The 26,564-nt window shown below is 42.6% G+C and overlaps 1 protein-coding gene across 1 annotated transcript in view; it reads left to right on the top strand.

The window, feature by feature from the left end:
- The window catches only part of LOC115776688 (contactin-associated protein-like 5), a 242,758-nt gene that overhangs the window by 38,947 nt on the left and 177,247 nt on the right, over positions 1-26,564 (top strand). Inside the window, exons 3-6 of the mRNA XM_030724438.1 lie at positions 11,979-12,126; positions 14,458-14,661; positions 15,234-15,418; positions 16,298-16,441. Of these exons, the coding sequence (XP_030580298.1) occupies positions 11,979-12,126; positions 14,458-14,661; positions 15,234-15,418; positions 16,298-16,441 (681 nt within the window). The remainder of the gene's footprint in view (positions 1-11,978; positions 12,127-14,457; positions 14,662-15,233; positions 15,419-16,297; positions 16,442-26,564) is intronic.

Raw genomic sequence — 26,564 nt, forward strand, 5'->3', positions numbered from 1 at the left:
GAGGAATCCTCTGATATACACAAAGTTACTGATAGTATAAATTATTTATAATTATAGACATAAAAATCAGAGGTTGCCCTAATTTGTAAAAGAAGGAAAATGTTAGGCCTTCATTCACAACCCCCCCCCCCCCCCCCCCCCCAGTCTATTTTCAGTGATTCCTTCACACACACAAAATAAATAAATTATATATTGATCAAAAGTTACAGTAAATGTAAACACTACATATACACATAAAATTAAAAAATCCATGACTGATAGTGTTCCATTGTGTGTTTTTCTATCTAGGCATGTTTTTACTGCAGTGCCAATGTGTTTTTTTGACAAGATCTCAGCACCAGTGGATGAAATGCAGCCCCAAACCATGATAGAACCTGCACTGTGTTTTACGGACAGCTGTAGATTCTCATTGTTGCACCTCCCTCCTGATCTCCCCCATACATATCGATTATAATTTGAACAAAAATTTCCAATTTGTGCTCATCACTCTGTAAAACCCATTGTTAAGTGCCATTTTTGAGTAATTTATAGTTTATTTTTAAGAGCCTTTAAAAAAATTCCAAAAAGCAGGATTCATGTGTATCAATCAGTTTATCTTCAGTACACATTTCTGAGAAGGCTGATGGGACAGCTGGGACAATACTGTCATGCAAATTAGGTTTGACACCAGGAGCAGAAGTGGGAGGAGGTGGTGGGTGTTCATATTAATGCCCATGGTACATTATAAGCTACCTTTAGTAGATAGCTTATAAAATAATTTTATAATTGATAAAAGTGGAACTTCATGCAGAACTTCTAATAGGAGACTGAAAAGGGAGAAAGCTTAGATTGCTCAGTACAGTGCTACTTAAAAAAAAACAAAAAAAAAAACTATTTATTTATTTTTTAAAGTTTGTCATGTCTGGCAATTTTTGCAATCAGAATGATGATCTGAATGTACTGTTGTACCAAACATATTTGCTTTTACAAGAAGAGCTCTATTTTTTTTTCTAAAGGCAATTCTTGTTAATGTTTGTATTTTGTTTATTTTATTTTATTTATTCAGGCCAGATCTTACAGGCAGGTAGGGAGGGGAAAGAAGAGAAAGATAGAGAATGGGAAAAGGATAGATAAATAAAAAAAAAATACCCATATACATACATACACATATACACATGTTCACACATACATACATACATATACATACATAGATATACACACATACATACATATACATACATACATACACATACATACATATACATATACACACACACACATACATACATATACACATACGCACACACACACACACACACACCCATATATACACATACATATACATTATATATTAAGAGGGGTAGATACACGCATACACAAACCAGGGTTCGTACGGGTGCTGGAAATCCTTGAAAATGCTTGAATGACTGGAAGTCAAAAGTCAAAAGTTACAAACATAATCCCCGCAAATAATGTCATTCCTCGCGAGTAAATTCAACAGCGTAGAACTCAGCACATCCACGGAGGCGCTCTCGTTCACTTGTACACCACTGCGTCGTTCTGTGGTCTGCAGCAATATGGCCTCCGATCTGGCGGATCAATTCAAAGGCTTCATTGAATTTTCTAAAATAGGCCATCATCGATTCACAGAAAGACTCAATAACGATATTAGACAGGAATAAGCTGTGAGTGCGGCGCAGCAGGTGTGGAAAGCAGCCAAAACCGCCGAAGATAAATTCAACAAGGAAGGGGAAGTATTGTTCCAAAAAGCTGAATCAAAAATGTAAGCCGTACGCAGTAAAATGCAGAAAACCATGATGGATTTTATTCAGAAGGTATGTACATTAATTCTATATGTTCCTGGCGTGTTGTCATCTATGCTTATATTTGTACGCAATCTGGTGATTGGCGGCTGGCACTGCTGCCAAGTTTTGTGTAAGAAAACTCGCTGTTGGCTGTCTTAAAACTCGCCAAAGGGCGAATCGAGGACCGGGGGTGGGGTTAGGTGTCCCCCTCGGTGCCGAAGAGAGGTCCGGGCGATGCCACAGCGTAGGAAGGGCCGCAGTATTGCTGTATGTACACAAAACACGGCGACAACGGAATTTTCATGTTTCCGGTGTTGTGCCAAAAAGTGATTTCCGATTTTATTTTATTTTTTTTACTGTATTATCTTTCTTATATCGGTAAATAGACTGTGGCGCACAGGATTTATGAAGGGCTTATATATAAAATGAAGAAATGACTTGTTTTGCAAATATATTTATGACTGCATTACTGTATCAGCATTATAATCAGTCCAGTCGTTTTTGGCTACCCTTTATAGAACTATAATGTTATATTTGTTGCAATTTCTGCAGCCCTCTTGGCAGATCTCTCAGGAAAAAAGACATTATTAATGTCAATGATAATTTTTACCTTCAATAATAAAGAATATATGAAAGGCACTTTGCCAAGAAGTGATTGCAGCTTCTACCTGTGACAGGAGTGTTGTTTCTCGCTCAGAATGACATAATATCATTCACGAGAGATATGTTTGACACAGATGTTTCACAGATGTTAGGCCAAAAATTAATCTACAGCCATTTAAATACAACCAATAATTTTTTGGGGGGAAATACTGGAAATCATTTTTTTGGAACAACACGGCATATCTCTAAAAGTCTTCAAAAGTCCCCGATATATATATATATATATATATATATATATATATATATATATATATATATATATTAGGGCTGGGACTTTAACGTGTTAATTTCGATTAATTAATTACGGAGAAATTAAAGCGTTAAAAATTTTAACGCATTTTAATCACACTTTGCACCGTGGAACGTTTCTCAGTGCACGAGTTCCCGGCATACAGATTATATCGACGCACAATGTCCAAATTAGGGGCCGAATCCTGCGAAGGACCCGGCCCACGTCTTTCGCAGCCCACGAACACCACAAAGGCCGGAAGTGAGCAGCTAGCCTTCATATCAGCTGCCGTCACCTCTGTGTAGCTCATGTCGCCTAGCAACCGTGAGTGCGAAGCACAGCTGTGTAAAAACAGCTGTTAAACGGAGAACGAACTTTTTCTGCTTTTTGTGGTTTAATTTGAAGTCTTTAATTCAAAATAAGCTGTTAAAACAAGCATAACACATTTCAACATCAAGGAATACAGCTGAGCTAATGATTAATTTCCAACTATAACAAGTGAGCCATTAATGTTGAATAAAAGTATCCAGTTATGATGCTTAACTTTAATTTCAGGTGTTTGCTTATCACAGGAGCACTTCCACCACTGTTCCCCCACTTTATTATAGGGGGAACGGTATGTGATGGGTGACATAAAGCCATCAGATACCGTTCCCCCTGTAATAAACTGGGGGAACTGTAACTGATGACCCAATGACCGCCACCAGATACCGTTTTTTTGCCGCTTGGGTGGTGCGGAGCGGCGAGGAGACGGTGGGGAAACAGTATCTGATGGAGAAACGCGACTCGACGGAACACCGCCACTCTTAGTATTTTTGTTTTAGAAACGACCAAGTCTTACCGCAGTTTTCGGATTGTGCTGCCGTCTTTTCTTTGTTAGAGTCCAGAGCATCGAGTCTCTACACAATAGACGCCATCTTGTCTTTTAGTTGCGAAAAAACAGGCGATAACCCACTCACTGCAGCCAGCAGTGTCTTCTCGTCTGCAGCGAGGCTGGTTGAAGCTGGCCGGTAGAGAGGCCCACTTTCACGAGGAGCTTCTGGGGTGTTGAAAATATAGACGATCTCCATTGTCGTACCAGGAAAGCAGCGTAGACAAAGAACGACATTCAGTTTGAATGGAAGAGAACGACCGCACTGATTTCCTTTGGTCTTGCAGACCTTCAGCGTGATCCCGCACGTGATCTGTATTGTCCAATCACAGGCGAGGAAGCTGCCACACGGAATTCATTTCATTTAATTTCAACTCAATTCAATTTTATTTATATAGCGCCAAATCACAACAAACAGTCGCCTCAAGGCACTTTGTATTGTGGGTAAAGACCTTACAATAATACAGAGAAAACCCAACAGTCAAAACGACCCCCTATGAGCTGGAAGACACACATCCACTGCTGATATCTCTTATGTACATCCATGTATAGCAAAATAAAAGTTTATATGTTTTATATGTTTTCTTATTACATCTGCCTTGGTAGTCTTTAATGTCATTAATGCATGTGAACATTCACTGAACGTTTATAGCAGCGTTCATGGGATGTTGTCTGAATGTTCAATGCTAGCTGGGAAGCCACTGCACAGAACAGGATGATGGTGTGACAGACTTTTAGTTACAGTGAATTAGACTGAAAACTGAGTATGCTTTTCAATGAAAATAATGCTTGTGGTGTCACCAAAATCAAGTTATAGCCTTTGTTTATCTCCCTCAGTCCACTAAAGTTCAGGGTTCACAAAAAACTCCATGACAAAGGCTCACAGACAGAAGCTCACAGACAGAAGCTCACAGACAGAAGCTCACAGCCTTCTTGGAAAAAGGGACAAAAGCTGAAAACGTCCAAAAGTATATTTCTAACTAGATAATACTAATTTATAAAATAGAATGACTTCTTCTGAGTTTAGTCTTGTTTGAATGTTTCGCTGTATAATTTATGTGTAGTCACATTGTAATGGAAAAAGGCTTAAAAGATGACAATGTAAATTTGATTACATATATCTCAACTGTTGGGAGGGATAGACCACTGGTGAGTACTGGTGACCACTGGTGAGTACTTGCTTTGCATTTGTATGACTCACAGAAACCTCCTTTACATATGAGAGCCTGCCCTAGACCTGAGGAGAGGGGGGAGCTGAGGGAGCACTGACACAGAGAGTCCACGGCAGTTTCCCTACAGTTTACTGTTCTGACCAAAGCCTCCTGCTGAGAGCCCTAAAACTCAAGGCGCGCGGCAATATTACATACAAGAAACTGATGAAAACCCACTTTTCATGCAGTGTGCATAGGGGGTCGTTTTGACCGTTGGGTTTCCCTGTATTATTGTAGGGTCTTTACTCACAATACAGAGTGCCTTGAGGCGACTGTTTGTTGTGATTTGGCACTATACAAACAAAATTGAATTGAATTGAATTGAAATTAACTGGGATAATTCAGCCATCCTCATCCCCATAGAATCTGAGATGTATTTTTGGCTTCTCTCTCTGATGCTACTTTCCCACCGCCGAGGTTCCGGAGCTGGAGCAAGTTCCCGTGCCGATCCCAATGAACCGGTGAAACGCTTAAGAAGGGGCCCGCGTTCCCACCGTGTTTCTGTGAACTGCTCCTTTACGTATGAGCGTGGGCGGGTCCTCGTCTGGACACGGAAGCCGAAGGTCACAAACGTGGGAGAACACGCTCCCCTTTCTGTGCTGCAAATACGTTTTAGGGTCCAAACCAAACTACTGCAGCATCTGTGTGCAGCACAGAGGGAAACACAGACAGCGATTAGAGCAAGACGACAAGTACGCACTTTGTGTCCTTTTATCTGTGATATGAACTGATACAAAGCAGCAAGTTCAGCCTTAGAGCCCAACCTAATTCACAGCCGTGAAAATCGCTTCGCTTTTCTCATTTAATACACATGTAATATGGTAGAAAACTTGATGTTGAGTCGGCAGAGTCACGCCCCTCTCCGCTTTCGGCACGGGTTCCTGGTTCCAGACCAGCTAGTTTGTGGGGCAGGAATTGAACCCGTTTTTCGGCTGAGCACTGAGTGCTTCGGCGGTGGAAAACCGCCAAACGGTTCAATTCACGGCTCCGGCTCCGGAACCCTGTTGGTGGGAAAGAGGCTTCTGTGAGACTGAGGTTGTACAGGCGACTAGTGAGAAGTGTGGCACCAGTGAGCAAATGTCCAACGATAAAGGCAATGACAAAGGAGAGAAAGGGCAAGCTCCTTCTTAAAAAACCTCTGCCAAGTCATGATACTCTGGGGGCGCTGATGTTAAATCAGGAGGTTCAAGCTGAGGTGATTTGGAGTCACCTTTACTGGGGACATGGTAGTGTGGAGGTAGATGAAATGTGTTGGTCAGATCATTCTGTTATGGCTTAAAAAAAAGGTCACCCAGGAAGAACGCTTTAGTGAAAGTTCAGAAATTTTAATATAAACAAGGAGTACAACAAGACAAAACTCTCTTCAAAGCTCAGGGATCGATCAGGTGATCCTGAACCCTCCCTTAGTTACTGAGCAAAGGGTCTGAATACTTATGACCATGTGATATATCAGTTTTTCTTTTTTAATGAATTTGCAAAAATTTCTACATTTATATTTTTTTTTCTGTCAAGATGGAGTGCTGAGTGTACAATAATGAGAAATAAAATGAACTTTTTTGATATTAGCAAATGGCTGCAATGAAACAAAGAGTGAACAATTTAAAGGGGACTGAATACCCACTGTATATATGAAAGAGAGAGAGATTTTGGGATTTCTGTTTCTGTCATCTTTTGGACCTTGTATTGAACTTTTTCCTGACTCATTAAGATTTTAGTTGGAATATTCTGCATCAAACTTGGTTAGCCTGTGGGACTCCACAGGCAGCTCACGAGTACTGGCTGGCCAAGTGGAATGCGCCTCAGGTGGTGGCTGAAGCTGTCTTGGTTGGCACACCTCTGCAATGCCACTTTGAACTCTGGAGTGGTGCTACCGGACTGGCAGACTGGGGTGATGGTCCCTATCTTTAAGAATGGGGTGCTGTGTGAGTATGGGGAGTCTGGCCCATTGTTCTGGGACATTCAGGCCCTATAAAATCCCCATACAACCTCACTGAGAGCTTGGTCTGCATTGCCGTCAATAAGTCAAACTCGTTTCCTGCTCATATTTTTTATGGGCAGAATTGCTAGTTGTAGCCAAGCTTCCAACTTGGTGGCCTCAAAATCTAATCTCTGCTTTTTGCTGTTGCCTGTCACTCTGAGGCCATGGTCCTCAGCTCCTCCTCAGCAACGAGTTGCTGTTCAAGTGGAGGAGTTTAAATATCTCAGGGTCATTCACGGAGAAGGAATGACCCATGAGATGGGAGAAGGAAGCAGAAGGTTGACAGAAGGATTGGGGCTACATCTACAGTTATGCGGATACTGTACCAGTCCATCATGGGGTAAAAGAGAGCTGAGCATGAAAGGAAAGCTGTTGATTTAGTGGTAAATCTACATCCCTACCCTCGCCTATGGTCATGAGCTTTGGGTAGTGACCAAAACAACATGATTGCGAATAAAAGTGGCAAAAATGAGCTTCCTCTAAAGGGTGGCTGGCCTCTCCCTTAGAGATACGGTGAGAAGTGCAGTCATTGAGCAAGGCTCAGAGTAGAGCTGCTACTTCTGCACACCAAAAGGAGCCAGTTGAGGTGGTTGGGGCATCTGACTAGGATGCCTTCTGGGTGCCTCTTGGGTGAGGTGTTACAGAAGCCAGTTTAATGGAAAATAATAGAAATTACTTTTTTGTATAATAGAAAATACAAAAAAGTGTGGACCTCAATTCAAAATCTAATACAATACAACAAGGAGTTTAAATATGAAAAGAATGCAGGTATTAAGATTAAGATTAAGATTAAGATAGTGTTTTATTTGTCACATGCACAGTTATACACAGTACAATGCACAGCGAAATGTATTTTGTACCTGCAACCATATATACACACACATATAAATAAGAAGAAGAATAAAAATTTTAAAAAAGTAATTCACACTATACACTATACTCTATATACTATACACTATACACACTTTTATAAATTATAATATTTACATTGTGCAATAATGGTCCAGTTAGGGCTCAGAGTTGAGCAGACGGATGGCTTGTGGGTAAAAACTCTTCTTCAACTTTTCAGTCTTAGCCCTCAGGCAGCGATAACGCCGGCCTGATGGGAGCAGGGAGAAGAGAGAGTGTCCGGGGTGGCTGGGCTGTTTTAGGATCTTCATGGCCCTCAGCCTGCACTGCTTGGTGTAAATGTCCTGCAGGTTGGGGAGGGTGGTTCTGATGGTCCGTTCAGCTGAACGAACCACCCTTTTTAGGGCCATGAAGTCCTGCTTGGTGCAGTTTCCCATCCAGGTGGTGATGCTCCCACGCATGATGCTCTCGATGGTGCAGGTGTAAAAGTTCCTGAGCACCTTGAGTGGGAGCTTGAAGTCTCTCAGCCGCCTGAGGAGGTAGAGACGCTGTCTGGCCTTCTTCACAGTGATGTTTATGTGATGAGTCCAGGACAGGTCCTGTGAGATGGTCACTCCCAGGTATTTGAAAGTGTCCACTCTTTCCACCTCAGCACCACTGATGACAAGTGGATGGTAGTCCCTCTGCTGCTTCCTGCTGAAGTCCACGATCAGTTCCTTCGTTTTGCTGACGTTGAGCAGGAGGTGGTTCTCCTGGCACCAGTTCTCCAGGCGGGAGACCTCTCTCCTGTAGGCTGTCTCCTCATTGTGAGAGATTAGTCCCACAACAGCAGTGTCGTCAGCAAACTTGATGATGACGTTGGACTCTGACGTGGCCTCGCAGTCATGGGTGTACAGTGAGTACAGCAGAGGGCTGAGCACACAGCCTTGGGGGGATCCAGTGTTGAGGGTGAGGGAGGATGAGGTGAGGTGACCCACTCGTACCACCTGTGGTCTACTGGTCAGGAAGCTGTGAACCCACCTGCACAGGGATGGGCCCAGGCCCAGGTCCAGCAGCTTAGAGACCAGCCTGGAGGGAACTATGGTGTTGAATGCTGAGCTGTAATCTACAAACAGCACTCTCACATAGTTCCCCTTACCAGTGTCTATGTGTGAAAGGGTCTTGTGGAGGAGGAAGGATATGGCGTCATCTGTGGATCTGTCTGGCCGGTATGCAAACTGTAGTGGGTCGAGGGTGGTGGGCAGTGAGGAGGTGATGAATGTCTTGATGAGTCTCTCAAAACACTTCATCACCACAGAGGTGAGTGCTATGGGCCTGAAGTCATTGGGGCTGCTGGGGTGTGGTTTCTTTGGGACAGGGACTATGATGGACTTTTTAAAGCAGGTGGGAATCACACACAGTTTCAGTGAGAGGTTGAATATCAGCGTAAACACAGGTGCCAGCTGGTCAGCGCAGGTCTTAAGGACACGTCCACTAATACCGTCTGGTCCAGCCGCTTTCCTGGTGTTTACACGTCTAAACGCCCTCCTCACGTCGCGCTCCGTCACAGTGAGTGTCTCCGCCCCTCCGGCCGGGAGCGCAGCAGGCTGTCGGCTTCCCGACTCAAAGCGCGCAAAGAAGATGTTGAGTTCATCAGCCAGAGAAGCGTCGGCACTCACCGGGTGTGTGTGTAGTGCTTTGTAGTCCGTGATGGTGCGTAGTCCCTGCCACAGTCCCCTGGGGTCAGACTGTTGTAGTTGCTGTTCCAGTCTGCGGCCGTAGCAATGTTTAGCCTCTTTCACCGCTCTGCGGACGTTGTATGATGCAACCTTGTAGTCCTCCATGTTCCCAGAGGCGAGGCCGGAGTTGTAGTCAACGGTGCGGGACCTCACGGCGTCGCGGACAGATTTATCCACCCACGGCTTCTGGTTGGGAAAAGTCCTGATGGTCCTCCTAAGTGAAGTGTCTTCAACAACTTTCCCAATAAATCCCACAACAGTTTCCGTAAACTCCTCGATGTCTCCGCCCGCGCTGCTGCGAAACATGTCCCAGTCGGTTGAATCCAACGCACCCTGCAGAGCGGCCTCTGTTTGATCAGACCACCGTGTCACTTCTCTCACAGCAGGGGGTTCCTGCCTGAGCCGTTGTTTGTATTTCGGCATGAGAAGGACAGAGGTGTGGTCAGACTTCCCAAAAGGCGGAAGAGGCTTTGCTTTATAGCCCTCTTTGAATGGAGAATAGCAGTGGTCTAGGGTCCTCTCTCCTCTGGTGGGGCAGTCGATGTGTTGAATCAATTCCGGTATCAGCTTTTTCAAGTTTGCACTGTTAAAGTCCCCGGCTACGATGAGAGCCGCATCACGCTGGTTAGCCTGATAGGTGGAAATCGCCTCATGTAGCTCGGATAGTGCAGTGTTTGTGTCCGCCTGAGGTGGAATATAGACGGCGCTGAAGATGACCGAAGTGAACTCGCGGGGCAGGTAGTGGGGGCGGCATTTCAGGTTTAGGAGCTCCAGGTTAGGTGAACATGATTGTTTCAGAGGGACAACATTCCTACTGTCACACCAGTTGTTATTAATCATTAGGCACACACCTCCTCCTCTTGATTTTCCAGACTCACTCGTTCTGTCCGTGCGATTAGCACTGAAGAACTCCGACGGCTGTACGGCGTGGTCCGGTATGAGGGGGGTCAGCCATGTCTCCGTGAGACAGATGATGTTGCAGTCCCTTATGTCCCTCTGAAACTGTATCCTGGCCCTGAGTTCATCCAGCTTGTTATCCAGTGACTGGACATTAGCCAACAGGATGCTCGGCAGTGGCGTTTGGTGCGCTCTGCACCTCAGCCTCTCTCTTACGCCGGCTCTTTTCCCTCGGGGCCTTGTCCGTGACCTGGGTGCTCCGCGCCGTCCTTTGTTTGAGCTGGCCCACTGGAAACGCTGGATCTCCTGAGGCCAAGTCGGGTCGGGAGAAAAAGGTGTCAGAATACAGCCAGAGTGCTGTATTCTGATATTAAAAAGAGTCTGTCTGTCATACGTGATATGACACAGAGCAGGCGGAATTATAAAGTCCAGAATTAGAGCTAAACCTAATATATACAAACAAAGCGTAGGAGCAGGTACGACGGCTGCTGACCTCACCGGCGCCATCTTGAAATCCATATGAAGTGGTAAAGATGTTCTGTAATTAGATAATCACTTGAACAGCGTGGAGTAAGTGATTCAGGGGACAGTCAGGATCCATTCATTCTCTACATCCATTAAGCACAGCCACTGTCATTAGAATGATGTCTGTGTCAGCTGATGGAGGAAACAGTGTGTTAATTCAAATTAGATTAAGACAGCAACAGCATTCCCAAAACTAGCAATTCAATATTCAGGCCACAGAAACATCCATAATGAAACACTTCTCAGAAATAGTGCAACCCCTACACATTCATCACATTCACTAAACATTATTCATTCTTACCACTCAGATTAATATCCCCGTCTGCCCAAAAATTCTGTAGTCCGGAAGTGTGAACATCGCAACACTCACTGCAACAGGCAATGAAGCACACCAGATTGCACTCTTGGTGTTCCCTCTGGGGCTTAATCAGCTTGCTGAGCTCGTCAGTCTTAAACATGTGACATAAAAATTGCTGGAACAGCACTGAAACTCTTCTGTTTCCTCCATGGCTCCTCTGGGATTACAGGCCTTGTTCTGGGCATTCAAATTGCCAGCATGATCAGCTGGAGAAGACTTCTGTTGCCAAAAGTGTAATATGAAACAAAACCACTAGGAGACATTTAAAAATTGACCTTGCAAAGCTGGTAAATTGCATGAATTTTAGTGAGAAGAAAAATGCACTTCATCAGGTGATAAAATCATTAAAATAATTTTAAAAACATCATGAGAGGCTCAGTGTCATAATAACTTAATGCAACTAGTGATTGTTAGTAAAATTGGCCGTAAAAGTGCTTTTCCTGCTGTGACAAGTCAAATTGTCTGCTTTGAGGTCTGTTGCTGCAGTGTCAGCTGCACTGCTTTACGAGGAACACTGAGGAGGAAATGAATAATGACACTGCAGTGGTGTGGGTTGTTATTTTCCAGGGAGGAGACATGGTGCAAGACCCTTTATCCCCCACTTGTTCCTCACTGCAGTAGACCAGATATTCCCATATTTGTCTACCATGTTTCTCATCTCTTTTCATCAAGCAGTATATACAAGAGGAAGAAAAAGACATTGCCCTTGGATCTGCCCTGTCAGCTGGCTTTACAATTCAGAAGATTTTTTTTCTGATTGGTTTCAAGCTTTCAATAGAAAGACTGGGGTACTTCTCCAGTGAGGTGGAAACATTATTTTTTTCTCTCTAAATCTGAGGTGATACTGCATCAGTTATTGTTGTTATCATAAACATGACTGTCTATCTTCTTTCAGAGGTTTGTGGGGAATGTCAATTCAGAGGCTGTCGCCCACAACAAGCTGTCCCAGTCAGTGAGGACTCGCTTCCTGCGTTTCATTCCTGTGGACTGGAGTCCGAGTGGCTGGCTGGGCCTAAGAGTGGAGGTGTACGGCTGCTTCTACAGTGAGTGGCATGCTCCCTGCAGTTGAAATCACATCCTGAGTTCAGTCTGAACGTTTAACACAGCAACAACCAAGAATAACTTTGAGTTTAGAAAACAAGATGAAGAAAAATTGCTGGGGCATAAATGCTGTGCTTCTAACAGTACACTACTGACACACAAAATCTCTGCTTCTGACATGCTTAACTAATTTCTCCTCTAAAAATTACCTTGAAATGTCTATGATTAAAAACTTGATGTTTCATGTTGGAAACATCAACCAGCTGTGGTCAACAGTGATATGAAAGAGCTGAAAGTGAAAAATAACAAAACATAATAAAAATAACCAAAAGTGTTTTGTTATTTTTAATGTGCAGTTAGGATTTTGAACAGGGCCAGTTCATCTGCCGTCTGTATGCCTACGCATTTCCTTTCAATAGGCAAACAGAGAGGTGTTTTCGCCCACCATAAATGTGGCCTCTAAAGTCCTTCTAACTGTATTAAAAATAAAACACTTTTCATTGTTAACACTCGTTTTTATTTCAGCTCTTTATATGTTATAACTTTGTCATGTCTGGTTGCCGGATCAACAACAGCACAAGCAAGAGTGGCCCACAGACCGTTTGTACCACATATTTTTGACACTATCACCATCTGACGGCAGAGCTCTCTGCAGATAGACGGGCCATCCCCAGACTGCCAGAGGACTGCGAACACACTCCCCCCACTGAACCATAAATTGCAATTTACCTAGAGTTTACTGCTTTTAGTGCATTGTACAGTTTATAATTAAATATTACATGATCTATCATGGTTGCCTTCCAACCTCTAGCCAGTAAAATGGTGGAATTTGGCAAGCAAAACTTCACAACATCCCTGGCTTAAATTTTAATTTATGACTACTCCAGTAGTGATAATTCAAACCAAAGTGCTGCATCTGTTCGTTTCTGTAATCTTACGAGTCTAGACTGCAGTAAACTGCCTAATATTTTCATACAACCTTTGCAAAATCCAGTAAACCTGATTTTAAAAGCACTTCACATGATAAAATGAGTTAACCTCAGCAGTGCATCATGTATAGAGTCGATGCCTGCATAAACATTTCATATAAAATCTCTCCTTATGTCTTTATCTCTGATAGTAAGTTACAGTCACCCTAACACATTACATTTGATTTTTCCTTGAGAAAGGTAGTAACTTTTAACTTTATCAGACATATTGTTTAAACTGTGCACAAACAGTCATTTATACTTGAGCTGTTTTCAAAGATTTCTTTGACATTTTCTGCCACTTGCAAAGTACCCCCATGCTCCCTTTTGTGGCACTTGCAAGATGCTGAAGACAGTGCGACCACAACCTTATTGCTATCTGCTGATATCATAAATGTCAGGTGTGAGAATGGAAAAGGATGTCTTTTGTGAATGTGTCATGGGTTACTGTGTGGCAGGCACGGTTGGACCCAAAGCACAGGATTTGTAAGACAGAACTGAAACAGCTGGGAAGAAAACAGCACAGGAAGCCAAACTAAACACAACACACACAGAAAATAAAACAGGAAGTGAGTAAACAGGTAAACAAACGCAGACCTGAAAGAACAGACACTGGAACACAGAGACACGGGAAAGACAAGGAGAACAAAGGGAAGCAGGAATTAAATACAATGACACTAACTAGGACAAGGATTCATAAAACTATAATGAACTAAGAATCAAAACCAGAAGAAATATAATCATATAACAATAACGGAATCTGAAGGGAAAAACATAGAAAACACTGGGCAAACAGCCCAGGACCATGATGTGTGTGTGTGTGTGTGTGGTGTGTGTGTGTGTGTGTGTGTGTGTGTGTGTGTGTGTGTGTTTGGGATTGTGGAGTTGACATTGCTTGCTTACTTTCTTGAGCAAGTATCTCCGTGGCATCATCCAGGCACAAAACATTTACTCTCTTTATATTATATGTTATACTGCCCATTGCCTGTAGTTACTGACTGACTGAAAGTGCTGGAGTACATTTGCAAATTGTTCTTTTGTCATAGAGAAAAGAGTGGGCTGCAGGTATCCCTGTGGCATTCTGCTGCATTACAAATGGGAAATCCACAAATTCATGAATTTCTACAACAATCAGTGGAGGAGAATCACATGAAATGTAAGACTGAGCAGAGCAAAAACCTGAATTCAGCCATTTTCATATAGAGCTATAGATGGGGGTTAATCTGGGTTGGGGCTCAGCTCTGTCATGTTTGCATTCAGTGTCACTGGGAATGCTCAGTATCATTATATCCATTAGAAAGATCTCGTGTTGGCATGGTATTTAAGCATTCATCTTAATTCAGGTGGCTTGACTTTTATCTTCAGAGTCAGACGTGGCAGACTTTGATGGCAGAAGTTCTTTGCTGTACCGGTTCAACCAGAAATCCCTGTCAACAGTGAAGGATGTGATCTCCCTGCGCTTCAAGAGCCACCAGGCTGAGGGGGTTTTACTGCATGGGGAGGGACAGAGGGGTGATTACATCACGCTGGAGCTTCACCGAGGAAAACTGGCCCTCTACCTCAAACTTGGTGAGTTTCACAAACTTTGGAAATGTAATCATTTTAAGGAAGTTTAGTTATTTAGGTGTGATGTCCTCCAGAGCAATGTACAACTCAGTTTACCATCAACAGAAGCTTCTGGTGCTGAGGAAATCGAAGAGCTGTTGGGTTTTCTCTGTATTATTGTAGGGTCTTTACCTACAATATAAAGCGTCTTGAGGCTATATAAATAAAATTGAATTGAATTGAATAACTTGACAGTCAAAATGGAGCTGAAAATCTCATTAGCTTCAAATAAATGTTAATAAAGCTATATATATTTATGTATATAGTGCTTATGTATATGTGTATAGTTTTTTGCTATTTTATTTTATTCTATTGAATTTTAGTTTTTAGTTTAGTTATTTGTTCTTACTCATCCTTTTCATTTTTTCTCTGTATTGAGCTGCTGTAATGCACAAATTTCCCCGTCGTGGGATCATTAAAGTTTTATCTTATCTTATCTTATCTTATCTAAACTTTATTTTTGTGATTTTTTTTTTTTTTTTGTTAATGATTTTAATGTGTACAGTGGTTCCTCAGACTTTTTGTATTTCCATCAGATGACACTAGGCCGGTGTACAGCAGCAGTCGTGTTGCTGTTACGGTTGGCAGTCTGCTGGATGACCAGCACTGGCACTCTGTCATCATTGAGCGTTTCAACAAGCAGGTGAACCTCACGGTGGACTCCCACACACTGCACTTCCAAACCAAAGGAGAAGGAGACTCACTGGAGGTCGACTATGAGGTCAGACTTGCGAGGTCTTCGTTAGCATTTAATGTGGCCCAGTGAACTAGATTCAGTTTATGGTTCATGGTCTCAAAGACATTTAAATAGCCACTGGAGCTCATAAAGTCGTGGATGGTCAGACTGATGGAATTTCCATACAGAAGATTAGTACCTCTGATCTGTACAAGCCTTTGAACAAAGCATAACAATTAAGAGTAAAATACAACTTCATAATTTCAGAAAATAACAAACAGTAAGTCAAAAAACATCACATTCCCATTACCATCGAACTAAAACTGGAGGCTATTCACTGTGGGTACAGTTCACTATTTGGTAGTTTGGTGGGAATTTACTCACTATGTACTATTTTGTCCAAGTGTCATCCTCCAGTGGCAAAGGAAATTCCAGAAATGCCACTTTATTTTGTTAAAGTTACGATAAAACTTCTCCAGTCATGCTGACACAGATTGCTCTGGTAGGCTTCACCTCAACCACATGGAGTGACTGAACTGGACTTCTTAACATTGTTTGTATTGTTGGAGCATTTTTAAAGGAATTATCTAACAAACAAGGTTTTTAATGCTTGTCCAAGAAGCTTGCTTCATTGTTGGTGGGTGAATTATTAGAAGTAATTAGCAGATATCATTCACATCCTGATGGTTGCACTGAAGAGCAACTTGGGGTTAAATATCTTCCCCAAGGATACTTTGACATGCAGTCTGGATCAGCCAGGAATTGAACCACCAACCTTCCAATTAGTAGATGAAGTGCTCTACCTCCTGAGCCACAGCCACTTGGGGTTCTATTTTCTGCCCACAGTCCAGACACATTCATGTTCGACTAGTCTTTAAGCTTTTCTTATGGTCTTCATCTTATTTGTTTTTTTTATCAAATAAGTTGAGCTTTGGAGGCATTCCACTGCCTGGCAAACCTGGGACCTTCCTCAGGAAGAACTTCCATGGCTGCATTGAAAACCTCTATTACAACGGCATCAACATCATTGACCTGGCAAAGAGACGAAAGCCACAGATTTACAGCGTGGTGAGTTTGTCTTTATTTGACTTTATTTCACTCATCCAATCAACATATGGAATATATGAGTTACAGATTAGTTTTCAGATGTAATTCTTGGAAACTTCTCTAAGGCAGTGGTCCCCAACCTTTTTTGAGCCACGGACCGGTTTAGTGTTAGAAAATATTTCCACAGACTGGCCTTTAAGCTGCGGCGGATAAATACGCCACAACGATCTCTGGTCACAACCTCGTTTTCATCCGAGGTAGGTAAATATCTGACTGATTTAGGTGATGATTTTTTTGGAATTAACATCAGGAAAAATTGAGACCTACAGAAGCCATCCCATCGGAGCGGAAATCCGATTTCTGTGACTTCGACTGAGGCAATTTTTACTGTATAAAGGGCATGGAAAATACAACTCACCATAACGCTGAAACAGTGTGAGCCCTGAGCCTGTTTCTCTGCTGCTCATTTTTGCTAGTCTGTGGGTTGGATGGGTTCGGCTGGCACACACCAATACAAGCTCTGATTTCACAGGGAGAGTGGCTGCAGAGCCACTGTGCTGTGCGCCGGAGAGCCAGCTTGATGGCTGGGTCCGCCTCACTGCTATCCGCGTGTTGCTAAATCAAAGTGTAAATGGACTAGTTCTTGTATGGTGCTTTTCTACACTTGTTGAGCACTCAAATATTTAAACGAGCGCAATGTAGGTCAACCAACCTATTTTGTTAGACAGGTACGGGAACCAGCGAAGCTTGTGGGTTTAATTTTAGCGGTGACTATCACGTGACCAAGAGAAGCGTCTTGACACACATCGAGAGAGTCATAGATGGATGTAGCAGAGAGGATCTGCCAATTTTACAAAATAAAACATCGTTCAGCCTCAGATAAGTAAAATGGAAATAATGCAAGTTATTTACTCTTGCGCGGCCCGGTACTAAATGACCCAAGGCCCGGTACCTGTCCGGGGCCCGGAGGTTGGGGACCTCTGCTCTAAGGAACGTCATTCATGCAGAATAGACTGACTGAAAATTTGGTCGACTGTGTTGTCATGACACAGATACTGACACAGAGTTCCATTTCACAAACTGGCTTTTAAATCAATTAGTTCTGATAACATCACAGGTTTGTGTTCCAGGCTTCCTGGCCAGAAAACTCCACACCACAGGTTACTGCTTCAATGTGAACATCACTTGTGAGCATATTCGGCCCAATCAATTCATCACATGATACTTTAGTTACTTTTTAGATGTAATTCTTGGAAACTTATAGGGAAAGTTTATCACTTAACAGCTTTCTTGGCACTGACCCCTGCAGTCATTGTCACTCATGCCAAATCTGTCCATGATTCTGGCCATATTTCCTCAATGAAGGCAACACGAAGACCCTGTTTTCACTGTTAAATATTATTCTTCAACCCCTGACTCGTTTCCTCTCACTTTTTTTATTCAACTGCCAACTTGTAACTCCTTATGATATTTTTCAATGAAAAAAAAAATGAACAAAATCTGCCAGCCCTCTGTTCTGTTTCTCTGCCCTTCCCCCCTTCTGAATTCTCCCCCCTCTGTCAGTTGTTTTTCCAGTTTTCAACTACCAACTTCCTCTGAATCACTGACCTCATCCATAAAGCCAGCCCTCCACATGTCTCCTTGATCCTCTTCCTACAGCTCTGGTAAATCCTGCCTCCCCTCTCTCCTCCCCTTCATATCTGCCATTATTCACTCATCTCTTACCACTGGAATTGTTGCCACTATTTTCAAAACTGTAAGTCCAATTCTGAAAAAGCCAGGTCTGATCAAATAATTACAGTAATCTTCACTTCATTTCCAACCTACTCTTCATTTCCAAAATACTTGAAAAAACCATTGCTATTCAACTTCACTCCCATTTAACCAAAACTGTCTGTATGAACAATTCCAGTTTGATTTTGGCCCCCACCATAGCACAGAAATGGCTCTTCTCAAAATCTCCAACGACCTTCTTATGGCAGCTGATTCTAGTCTACCCTTCATCCTCATCCTCCTTGATCTGAGTGCAGCCTTTGACGCAGTCTCCCACAACATCCCCAATAGATTATCTTCCATTGGCATCACCCACACCCCTCTTGACTGGTTTCAATCTTATCTCACAGGCTGCACTCAGTTCATCCGACTTAAGTCTTTCAAATCCCACGCCTCCCCTGTTACCACAGGTGTGCCTCAGGGATCTGTCCTGGGGCCCCTCCTCTTTATTACTTATCTTCTTCCCCTGGGCAATATCTTGTAAATTTTTATTAATTTTCACTGCTTTGCAGATGACGCCCAGCTCTATTTATCCACCAAACCTAACTCTTCTCACCCACCCTCCTCCCTCACCACCTGCTTGTCTGAAATCAAATCCTGGTTCACCTCAAACTTTCTTATATTAAACGGTGATAACATGGAGTTCCTCTTTGTTGGAACAAAATACATTCCATCGAAAGTTAACAGTTTCTCCCTCACCATTGACAGCTCCTCAGTCTCCCCCTCCCTTCAGGTTAAGAGTCTGGGTGTCATCCTCGACAGCACTCTATCTTTCCACTCGCACATCAATAATATTACTCGGACTGCGTACTTTCATCTCCGCCCCTCCCTCTCCCCACATACTACCTCCATCCGTGTTCATGGTCTTGTTACCTCCTGTATTGATCATTGTAATCCTTTTTTATTTGGCCTCCCTCTCAAATCCGTCAATAAGCTTCAAATAGTTCAAAATTCAGCTGCTCGCATTATCATAAAAAAAACCCTCATTTCACCACATCACCCCAGGTCCACAGCAGCTCCACTGGCTCCTAGTTTAATTCTGTATTTAATTCAAAATTCTTCTAAATACATTCAAAACCATCCACATCCTACCGCCTCCCTATCTATCTGATCTTCTTCTCATTGCCTCCTCCTCCCACTTTCTTCATTCGTCTGCTTCCATCTGTCTTACTGTACCCTCTGCCCATCTCAGCACCATGGGGAAATCTAAAATATTTTGGGGATACTCATATGCTTTTTGAAGGAGCTGCAAACTGATCCTGCGATATGATTGGCTTAATGGTTCCTGGTTCAGTGCTTCTGTTAAGCAGACAGTTGGCATTTGGGGGCTTGTGTCATACAATCCCTAAACCCACACCTCCACAGCTGTCTCAGATTTCTGTTCAGGAATATTCAAGCTCTTTGTCTCAATTATAACATCTCTGACTAAGCTAAAAAGTAGTTTTTGGTCATGGTTTTTCTCATATATTTTTGTTGGTCCATGTATACATGGGCTATGCATGGACCCTGCATGGGCCTCATGTAAGTCAACCGTCTGGGTCCCAATGAACACATATTCAGGGCCGGTTAAAATCTATCTGGGCAAACCCATGTAGGGCCACCATGGAAACCGCGGACAAAACCTTATGGGGCCCATAATGTTTGCCCTTGCTTATCCCATATGGGGCCCACCTAGGAGTGCTGGCAGGGTCCCAGAACAACAAGAGGTTACATTCACAATATATTCTGTAAATGAACATGTTAATACTTAACTCTGCTTAAAACCACCAATTCCTTTAAACTATAACCATGTTAAGATAACTACAAAACACTCTCCTAAACTCAACAGTCACCCCGTTTCTCTGAGACGATAATATCTGTAGCTCAGCTTTATTGTGCAGTAATTTATTTTAGTGTAGAAAATGCATTGGCTTTACAATAAAAGCATCACTTGTTTCATCCTTTGTAGACTTGTATTCCTATAAATGCAATGGTTTTGCTCTTTAGCTATCTATTTCCTAAAGCATCTTGGCTTGCACAATGTTCCAAAGTAATAGAATTATATCTATAGATAGAAACAGATGCATGCTTGCTCAATATATGAGGTATCCAACTTATTACTTTCCATGAGACAACATTCAAACTATCTGCAACCTGGATTCAAAAACTCGCTTTAAACTAATATAAAACTGGACTAGATGAAAAATCTTTTCACCACACATGTCCTCACGCACAAATATTTATGCCATCTCCAACAAGATGACAATTATAACTTGCATTTTTTTAAATCAGTGACAGCTCATTGATCATCATGTCTTGAAAGCTTTATACAGATTTGTTCTATTTTAACAGTGACAGTAACATCAGGTAAATGTTTCAGTGCAGATAATGAATCTGCAATGTCCACTCATCACTGTTGGTGGTCTTATGGCAGATTGATCATAAAACAGGTAAATATAACAAAATAAAACAAATAAGCTAACATCTAAACTTCTATGGATTAATGTGTTCTCATTGATATTAACTTTATGGACGAGGAAATGAGAATCAGTTTCAATGTCACATTTGTCACCTGAAAAGCATATTTTTTCTGTCTGAAACACAGTGTTATTTTAATATGCTGCTTTGACTGTAACAACAGTGAAAATTCAGGAAGAAAAATGAAAAATTGAGGAAACTTACAGAGATTTTTCCAGCGAGGCAGAGAAGTATAAAATGGCGCTGAGAGAATTCTCTTTAGTCTGGCACGAGGTGGAAGGGGGCGGAGCTTTTCACAGTACTTTTTTACACTGAGTTTGGAGAATTTTCATTAACACTGGATTATGGTGTTTTACAGTAGAAGCCACTCAAAGTTGCCGCTCCCAGCCAGCTGGCATCCGGCTGGAAGTCCCCCTCCTTCTGGGCATATCTACTTCCCAGCATGACCACACCCCTTTCCCTCAATTGCAGAGTGTCACCAAGAGATGGCGCTTTCTTCACACAAACTTTGACTTCTGTGATTCACAAATGCTTTGTTAACATTTCATGCTGAAATATTTTCACTGTCTAAAACAAAGCTGCAACCAATGGTGGAACAAGTTTTGAAAATATAAAATAGATGGATACATTTTACATGACATTCTTCCTGTTAAAAGGGAGTTTTTCCTTCCCACTGTCACCAAGTGCTGCTCATAGGGGGTCGTTTTGACTGTTGGGTTTTCTCTGTATTATTGTAGGGTCTTTACGCACAATACAAAGCGCCTTGAGGTTTTACTTTGTTGCTATATAAATAAAAGTGAATCGAAATTGAATTGAAATTGAATTTTACCTTTCACACATTTTCCACTGCAACTCACCAAACATTCATTTCATCAATTTATTTTTGTGAATCTAATAAACAAATTGTTTTTTTGTTTTTTGTTTTTAAGTAGCACTGCACTGAGCAATCTAAGCTTTGTCCCTTTTCAGTCTCCTGTTAGAAGTTCTGCATGAAGTTCCACTTTTATCAATTATAAATTATTTTATAAGTTACCTACTAAAGGTAGCTTATAATGTGCCATGGGCATAAATATGAACACCCACCACCTCCTCCCACTTCTGCTCCCTGGTGTCAAACCTGATTTGCATGACAGTATTGTCCCAACTGTCCCATCAGACAGATGTGCCATCTCAAAAATGTGTACTGAAGATAAACTGATTGATACACATGAATCCTGCTTTTTGGAATTTTTTTAAAGGCTCTTAAAACCAAACTATGAATTACTCAAAAAATGGCACTTAACAATGGGTTTTATAGAGTGATGAGCACAAATTGGAAATTTTTGTATAAATTATAATTGATATTTATGGGGGAGATCAGGAGTGAGGTGCTGAGATCTTGTCAAAAATCTTTTATCAGAACAGAAAAGTCTCAAACACACTGGCACTGCAGTAAAAGCATGCCTGGATAGAAACACATACAATGGAATACTATCAGTCATAGATTGGGCTCCTCAGAGCCCAGACTTCAACATTACTGAAGCAGTGTGGGAGCATCCTGGCAGCAAATTAACAAAAGACAGTAACATCCAAAGAAGAGCTTTGGATGACTTTCAAGAAGCCTGGAGAACTGTTCCTGAAGACTACTTCAGAAATTACAGAAAGCTGCCTCAGAGAGATCAGACTGTGCTGAAGAATAAAGGTCATACTAAATACAGGCTTTCAGGCTCCATTTTCAACCTTATAAACTGCATTCATGTATGTTTCAATAAATGGCTGCACCTATTTCCTGTAAAATATAAAGAAATTAGAGATTTTGGAGTACTGAGCCACCAAATTAAAGTGAATTAGACCAGTGCTAAATTTATGGAGGTGGGGGCAGGGAAACGGTCTGGGTGATGTGACTGAGAGCAAAACTCATGGTGCTTTCTGGAAAATGGGACATTCAAAGACCACCAATAAAATCCAGCTTAGAACACTTTATGAATTCCGTAAATTTAAGGTTTTTCAAGTTGACGTTCAGTTTTTTGGTGGTTTATTTTTTGGTGTTGAAACCGCAAGTTTCTCCCGAGTAGAGTCCGTGCTCCCTTTACTGCCCCAAGTTAACAAGAATGGTCTGAGTGTCAAAGTGTCGGAGTTTTCCTGAATGCATCCAAAAGTTTAATGACCGAATTTTATCAGTCGGGTTCGCTCAGAAATTTCTACAGACACAGAGATGAGGGTGGCGGGGAGCTTCTTGGCTGCAGGAAGTGTTTTTTTCACACCTGATCACTGAGAGGTGAAAAGGTTTCACTGTGATTTGCATCACAGAGCAAAAACGTGGTCTGGACTGTTTTTACTGTCATAAATACTTTCTGTTGTTTCCTCCGAAGAGGGCTCACCGAACTACTGTCTTAATGGGCATACTTAAACTGTATGCCTATTACAACTCTCTTAAAATTGCCGCACTCAGCTGGTGAGCCGGCCACAGCGGTCCACAGTGGGGTGGGAGAGAGGGAGACTTCCTTCCACAGAAGAATCCTCTGTAATGCTAATGATAGTCTGGGCTCTTACTTGTCTGCAAAGGTAGTTTCTGCCCTTAAAATCACTGTAGCGATTTACCAGAGATACGCAGTGTTAATTTATTTTATCCAAAGGAGCGGACACTCTCTCTTTTGAGTGCCGCTTTCAGAGCGCAATTTTAATTTACAGAAAAAGACAAAGTGGTTTGTCGCAGGCAGTCTACTACATTTTAAAATTATGCAGTCTATAAATTATTTGTAAAACTGGTGATAGAACATCGTGGAATTAGTGTGTTCATTTATTTATTCATCGGCTTAGGGTTATTCAGACCGAACATTAACGCCCTGTTCACTCTCTCCTACCTGTCAGCATACACAGTTTTTTGTACCTATAAATGAATAAATACTGCAGTATTCAGCTGGACACTGTTTTGGAACATGTGCCTGTTGTTGTATTTGGTCGTTTTCACGGTGGCATGACTGCGACCGTGTCTCTGTGACTGTTAATTTGTAAAGCAGATTATAGGTCAACAAGTCATTTACAGCCTTTTAAATACAGCCAATCATTTTCTGGCAAATACCAGAAATAGTTTTTTTGGTAGACGATCACTTTTTGGCACAACATCCAGCACGTCACCGGGATTATTCCCGTAAATGTTAGAGCCAAGTCTTTGGGTCCCTCCCCTAAAGTAGCTTTTCACTGAGTCTTCACCCTTAATGTTTGAACAGAGCTCCACATATTTCTGCCATATTTCTTCAGAGCAGACTACACACTCACGTACATCATTGTTGAACAATCCTGCTGCTCTCTGTCGTATAAATGCGCCGTTCACTGACAGAACTCAGCAATAATCAATTCATGTTTACATTTTGGATTTTTTTTGTTTACAAACATGAGCCGTGCAGTTAAATAATTGTTTCATGCTGTCACGTTCATTAGTAACCTTGTTCTGTGTCTACATCCTCTACTTTACTGGCAGCAAGCAAATATTTATATCAGTGTTTTACAGAAAGGTTCAACATTATGAGTCTGTTAGAATCATAGAACCCCTGAGTAAATGTAATATGTATGAATTAAATACAGCATAGCGGGCTGTAAGTGAAAGCGCTTCCACTATCACTGCTCCTCCTGGTGGATACACAAGACATTACCACCAGTTTTCCCAAATGCTGCTTAGGGGCGTTCCCACCCATGACTACGTCATGAGCGGGGGATTTCATTTCGACCGAGGACCGGCCAAGATCCTCTCAAGGATCAGCCGACCATTTTGAGCAGCTTCATCTGTAAGAACTGTGACAGATTAATTTCCTTGACAACTTGACAAGTTACAGTGCGAAGAGGTATTTTAAAAAAATCTATTTTAACTGAATATTCTCACCAGCACTGCAGAACATAAGGAGGCATTTTATACACTCACTGGTGTTGAACTGACTCTTATAGAGTTCATATGCTCTGACACTGCTTATGTGACACTCAGGATTTTACAGTGAAGAGGATATAACCTATGGTGCTGAAAGCTGGTATAGATCCTTTCAGGAAAAAAATAAAACCACTGACCATCCAAATTTAGTAAAAAAAAAAAAAAAGTTTATTTATCCAAAGCAAAGCTAGGCTTAACCATCAGGTTGTGGATTTGAATTAAACATAGGAGTGTTGGGTGGACATTTTTTCTACTATTTTCAAGATGGCGGCGCGCATAGTCGCAGCGGCTCAGTGCTCTCCTTTTCGGTGCTCTGTGAAATTGTGTATGTTGTTATGTGTGCTTCAGCTGTGGCTCAACACATCACCATTATGTCGGGCGGACATTATAACATACAGACGGCACGAACTCCTACATATAGGAGGACAAAGTGAGCAGGCGGTTACGGCTGACTTCCTCCACTCTCACAACATCCCGGTGGACATCGCCAGACCACCTGGCTCTTTGTGGTTCATCATCCCTGTGAGGGGGGGTCGCCGACGGAGACGGCGCAGAGAAAGGAGGCAGAAAAGAGGCGGCAGAGCTGGCGTTTTGGAGAGGCTACGTAAACGGCCTCATAGACCTCCGTTACCCAGTGTTTTCCTCGCCAATGTAAGATCACTCCCGAATAAAATGGATGAGTTGAGACTGCTGGTGGCTACAAACAGGACCGTGAAGGACTGCTGCGTTTTGCTCTTCACTGAGACCTGGCTTCATTCATCCATTCCTGATGCAGCCATCGAGCTAGCCGGCAGGACAACGCACCGGCATGACAGAATGCGGACCTCCGGTAAGAGCAGAGGAGGGGGTGTGTGCTTGTATGTAAACAACAGCTGGTGTACAGACAGTATGACTGTGAACAGCCACTGCTCTCCGGACCTGGAGTACATGACTGTTAAATGCAGGCCCATCTATCTGCCCCGTGAGTTTACAGCTGTTTTGATCACTGTTGTTTATCTTCCCCCTGATGCTAATGCTAACTCGGCTGTTAGTCTCTTACATGACACGGTTTGCAGTCAACAGAGCAGATATCCTGAGGCTGTACACATCATTGCAGGAGACTTTAACCATGTCGATTAAAGACTGTTCTACCCAAGTTCCATCAGCATGTTAAATGCCCTACAAGAGGGAACAACACACTGGATAAAGTCTACTCTAACATCAAGCTGGGTTTCAGGGCTGTGCCACTGCCACATCTGGGCCAGTCAGACCATCTGTCCCTGCTTATGATTCCAGCATACACCCCCCTCAGCAAAACTGCTCTTTCTACATCTAAGACTGTTCAGACCTGGCCTGAAGGTGCCTCTCAACAGCTGCAGGACTGCTTTGAAACAACTGACTGGGACGTATTCAAGCACCAGGACCTGGAGCAGTATACCTCGGCTGTTCTGGACTACATCAAGTTCTGCACCGACACTGTAACTGTGGACAAGAATATCCGGGTTTTTCCAAATAGAAAGCCATGGATGAATGGAAAGGTGCAGAGCTTACTCAGAGAAAGGAACATCGCCTTCAGAGCTGGTGATGGGGCGCTTTACAGCGCTGCCAGAGCCAACCTGAAGAGGGGCATCAGGGAGGCCAAGGCTGTGTATAAGAGGAGGATTGAGGACTGTTTCCAGAGCCACGACTTCAGGCAGGTGTGGCAAGGGGTTCGGCATATTTTGAACTACAAACCCAGCCTGTTAGTTGATCAGCGTAACATCAATCTGGCAGAGGAGCTGAACAGCTTCTTTGCACGCTTTGAGGTACAGCAATCAGAGACAGCCATCCAACATCCCTCAGCAGGCAGCAGCAGCATCCTCAGGCTGCAAGAGCAAGAGGTGAGGCGTATGCTGGAAACTGTGAACCCCAGGAAAGCTGTGGGGCCCGATGGTGTCTCTGGACGGATACTGAAGGTCTGTGCGGCTCAGCTGGCTGGCATTTTTACCAGCATTTTTAACCAGTCCCTGAGCCAGGCTGCTGTCCCTTCCTGCC

Source organism: Archocentrus centrarchus, unplaced genomic scaffold (assembly GCF_007364275.1).
Source record: "Archocentrus centrarchus isolate MPI-CPG fArcCen1 unplaced genomic scaffold, fArcCen1 scaffold_36_ctg1, whole genome shotgun sequence".
Lineage (NCBI taxonomy): Eukaryota > Metazoa > Chordata > Actinopteri > Cichliformes > Cichlidae > Archocentrus > Archocentrus centrarchus.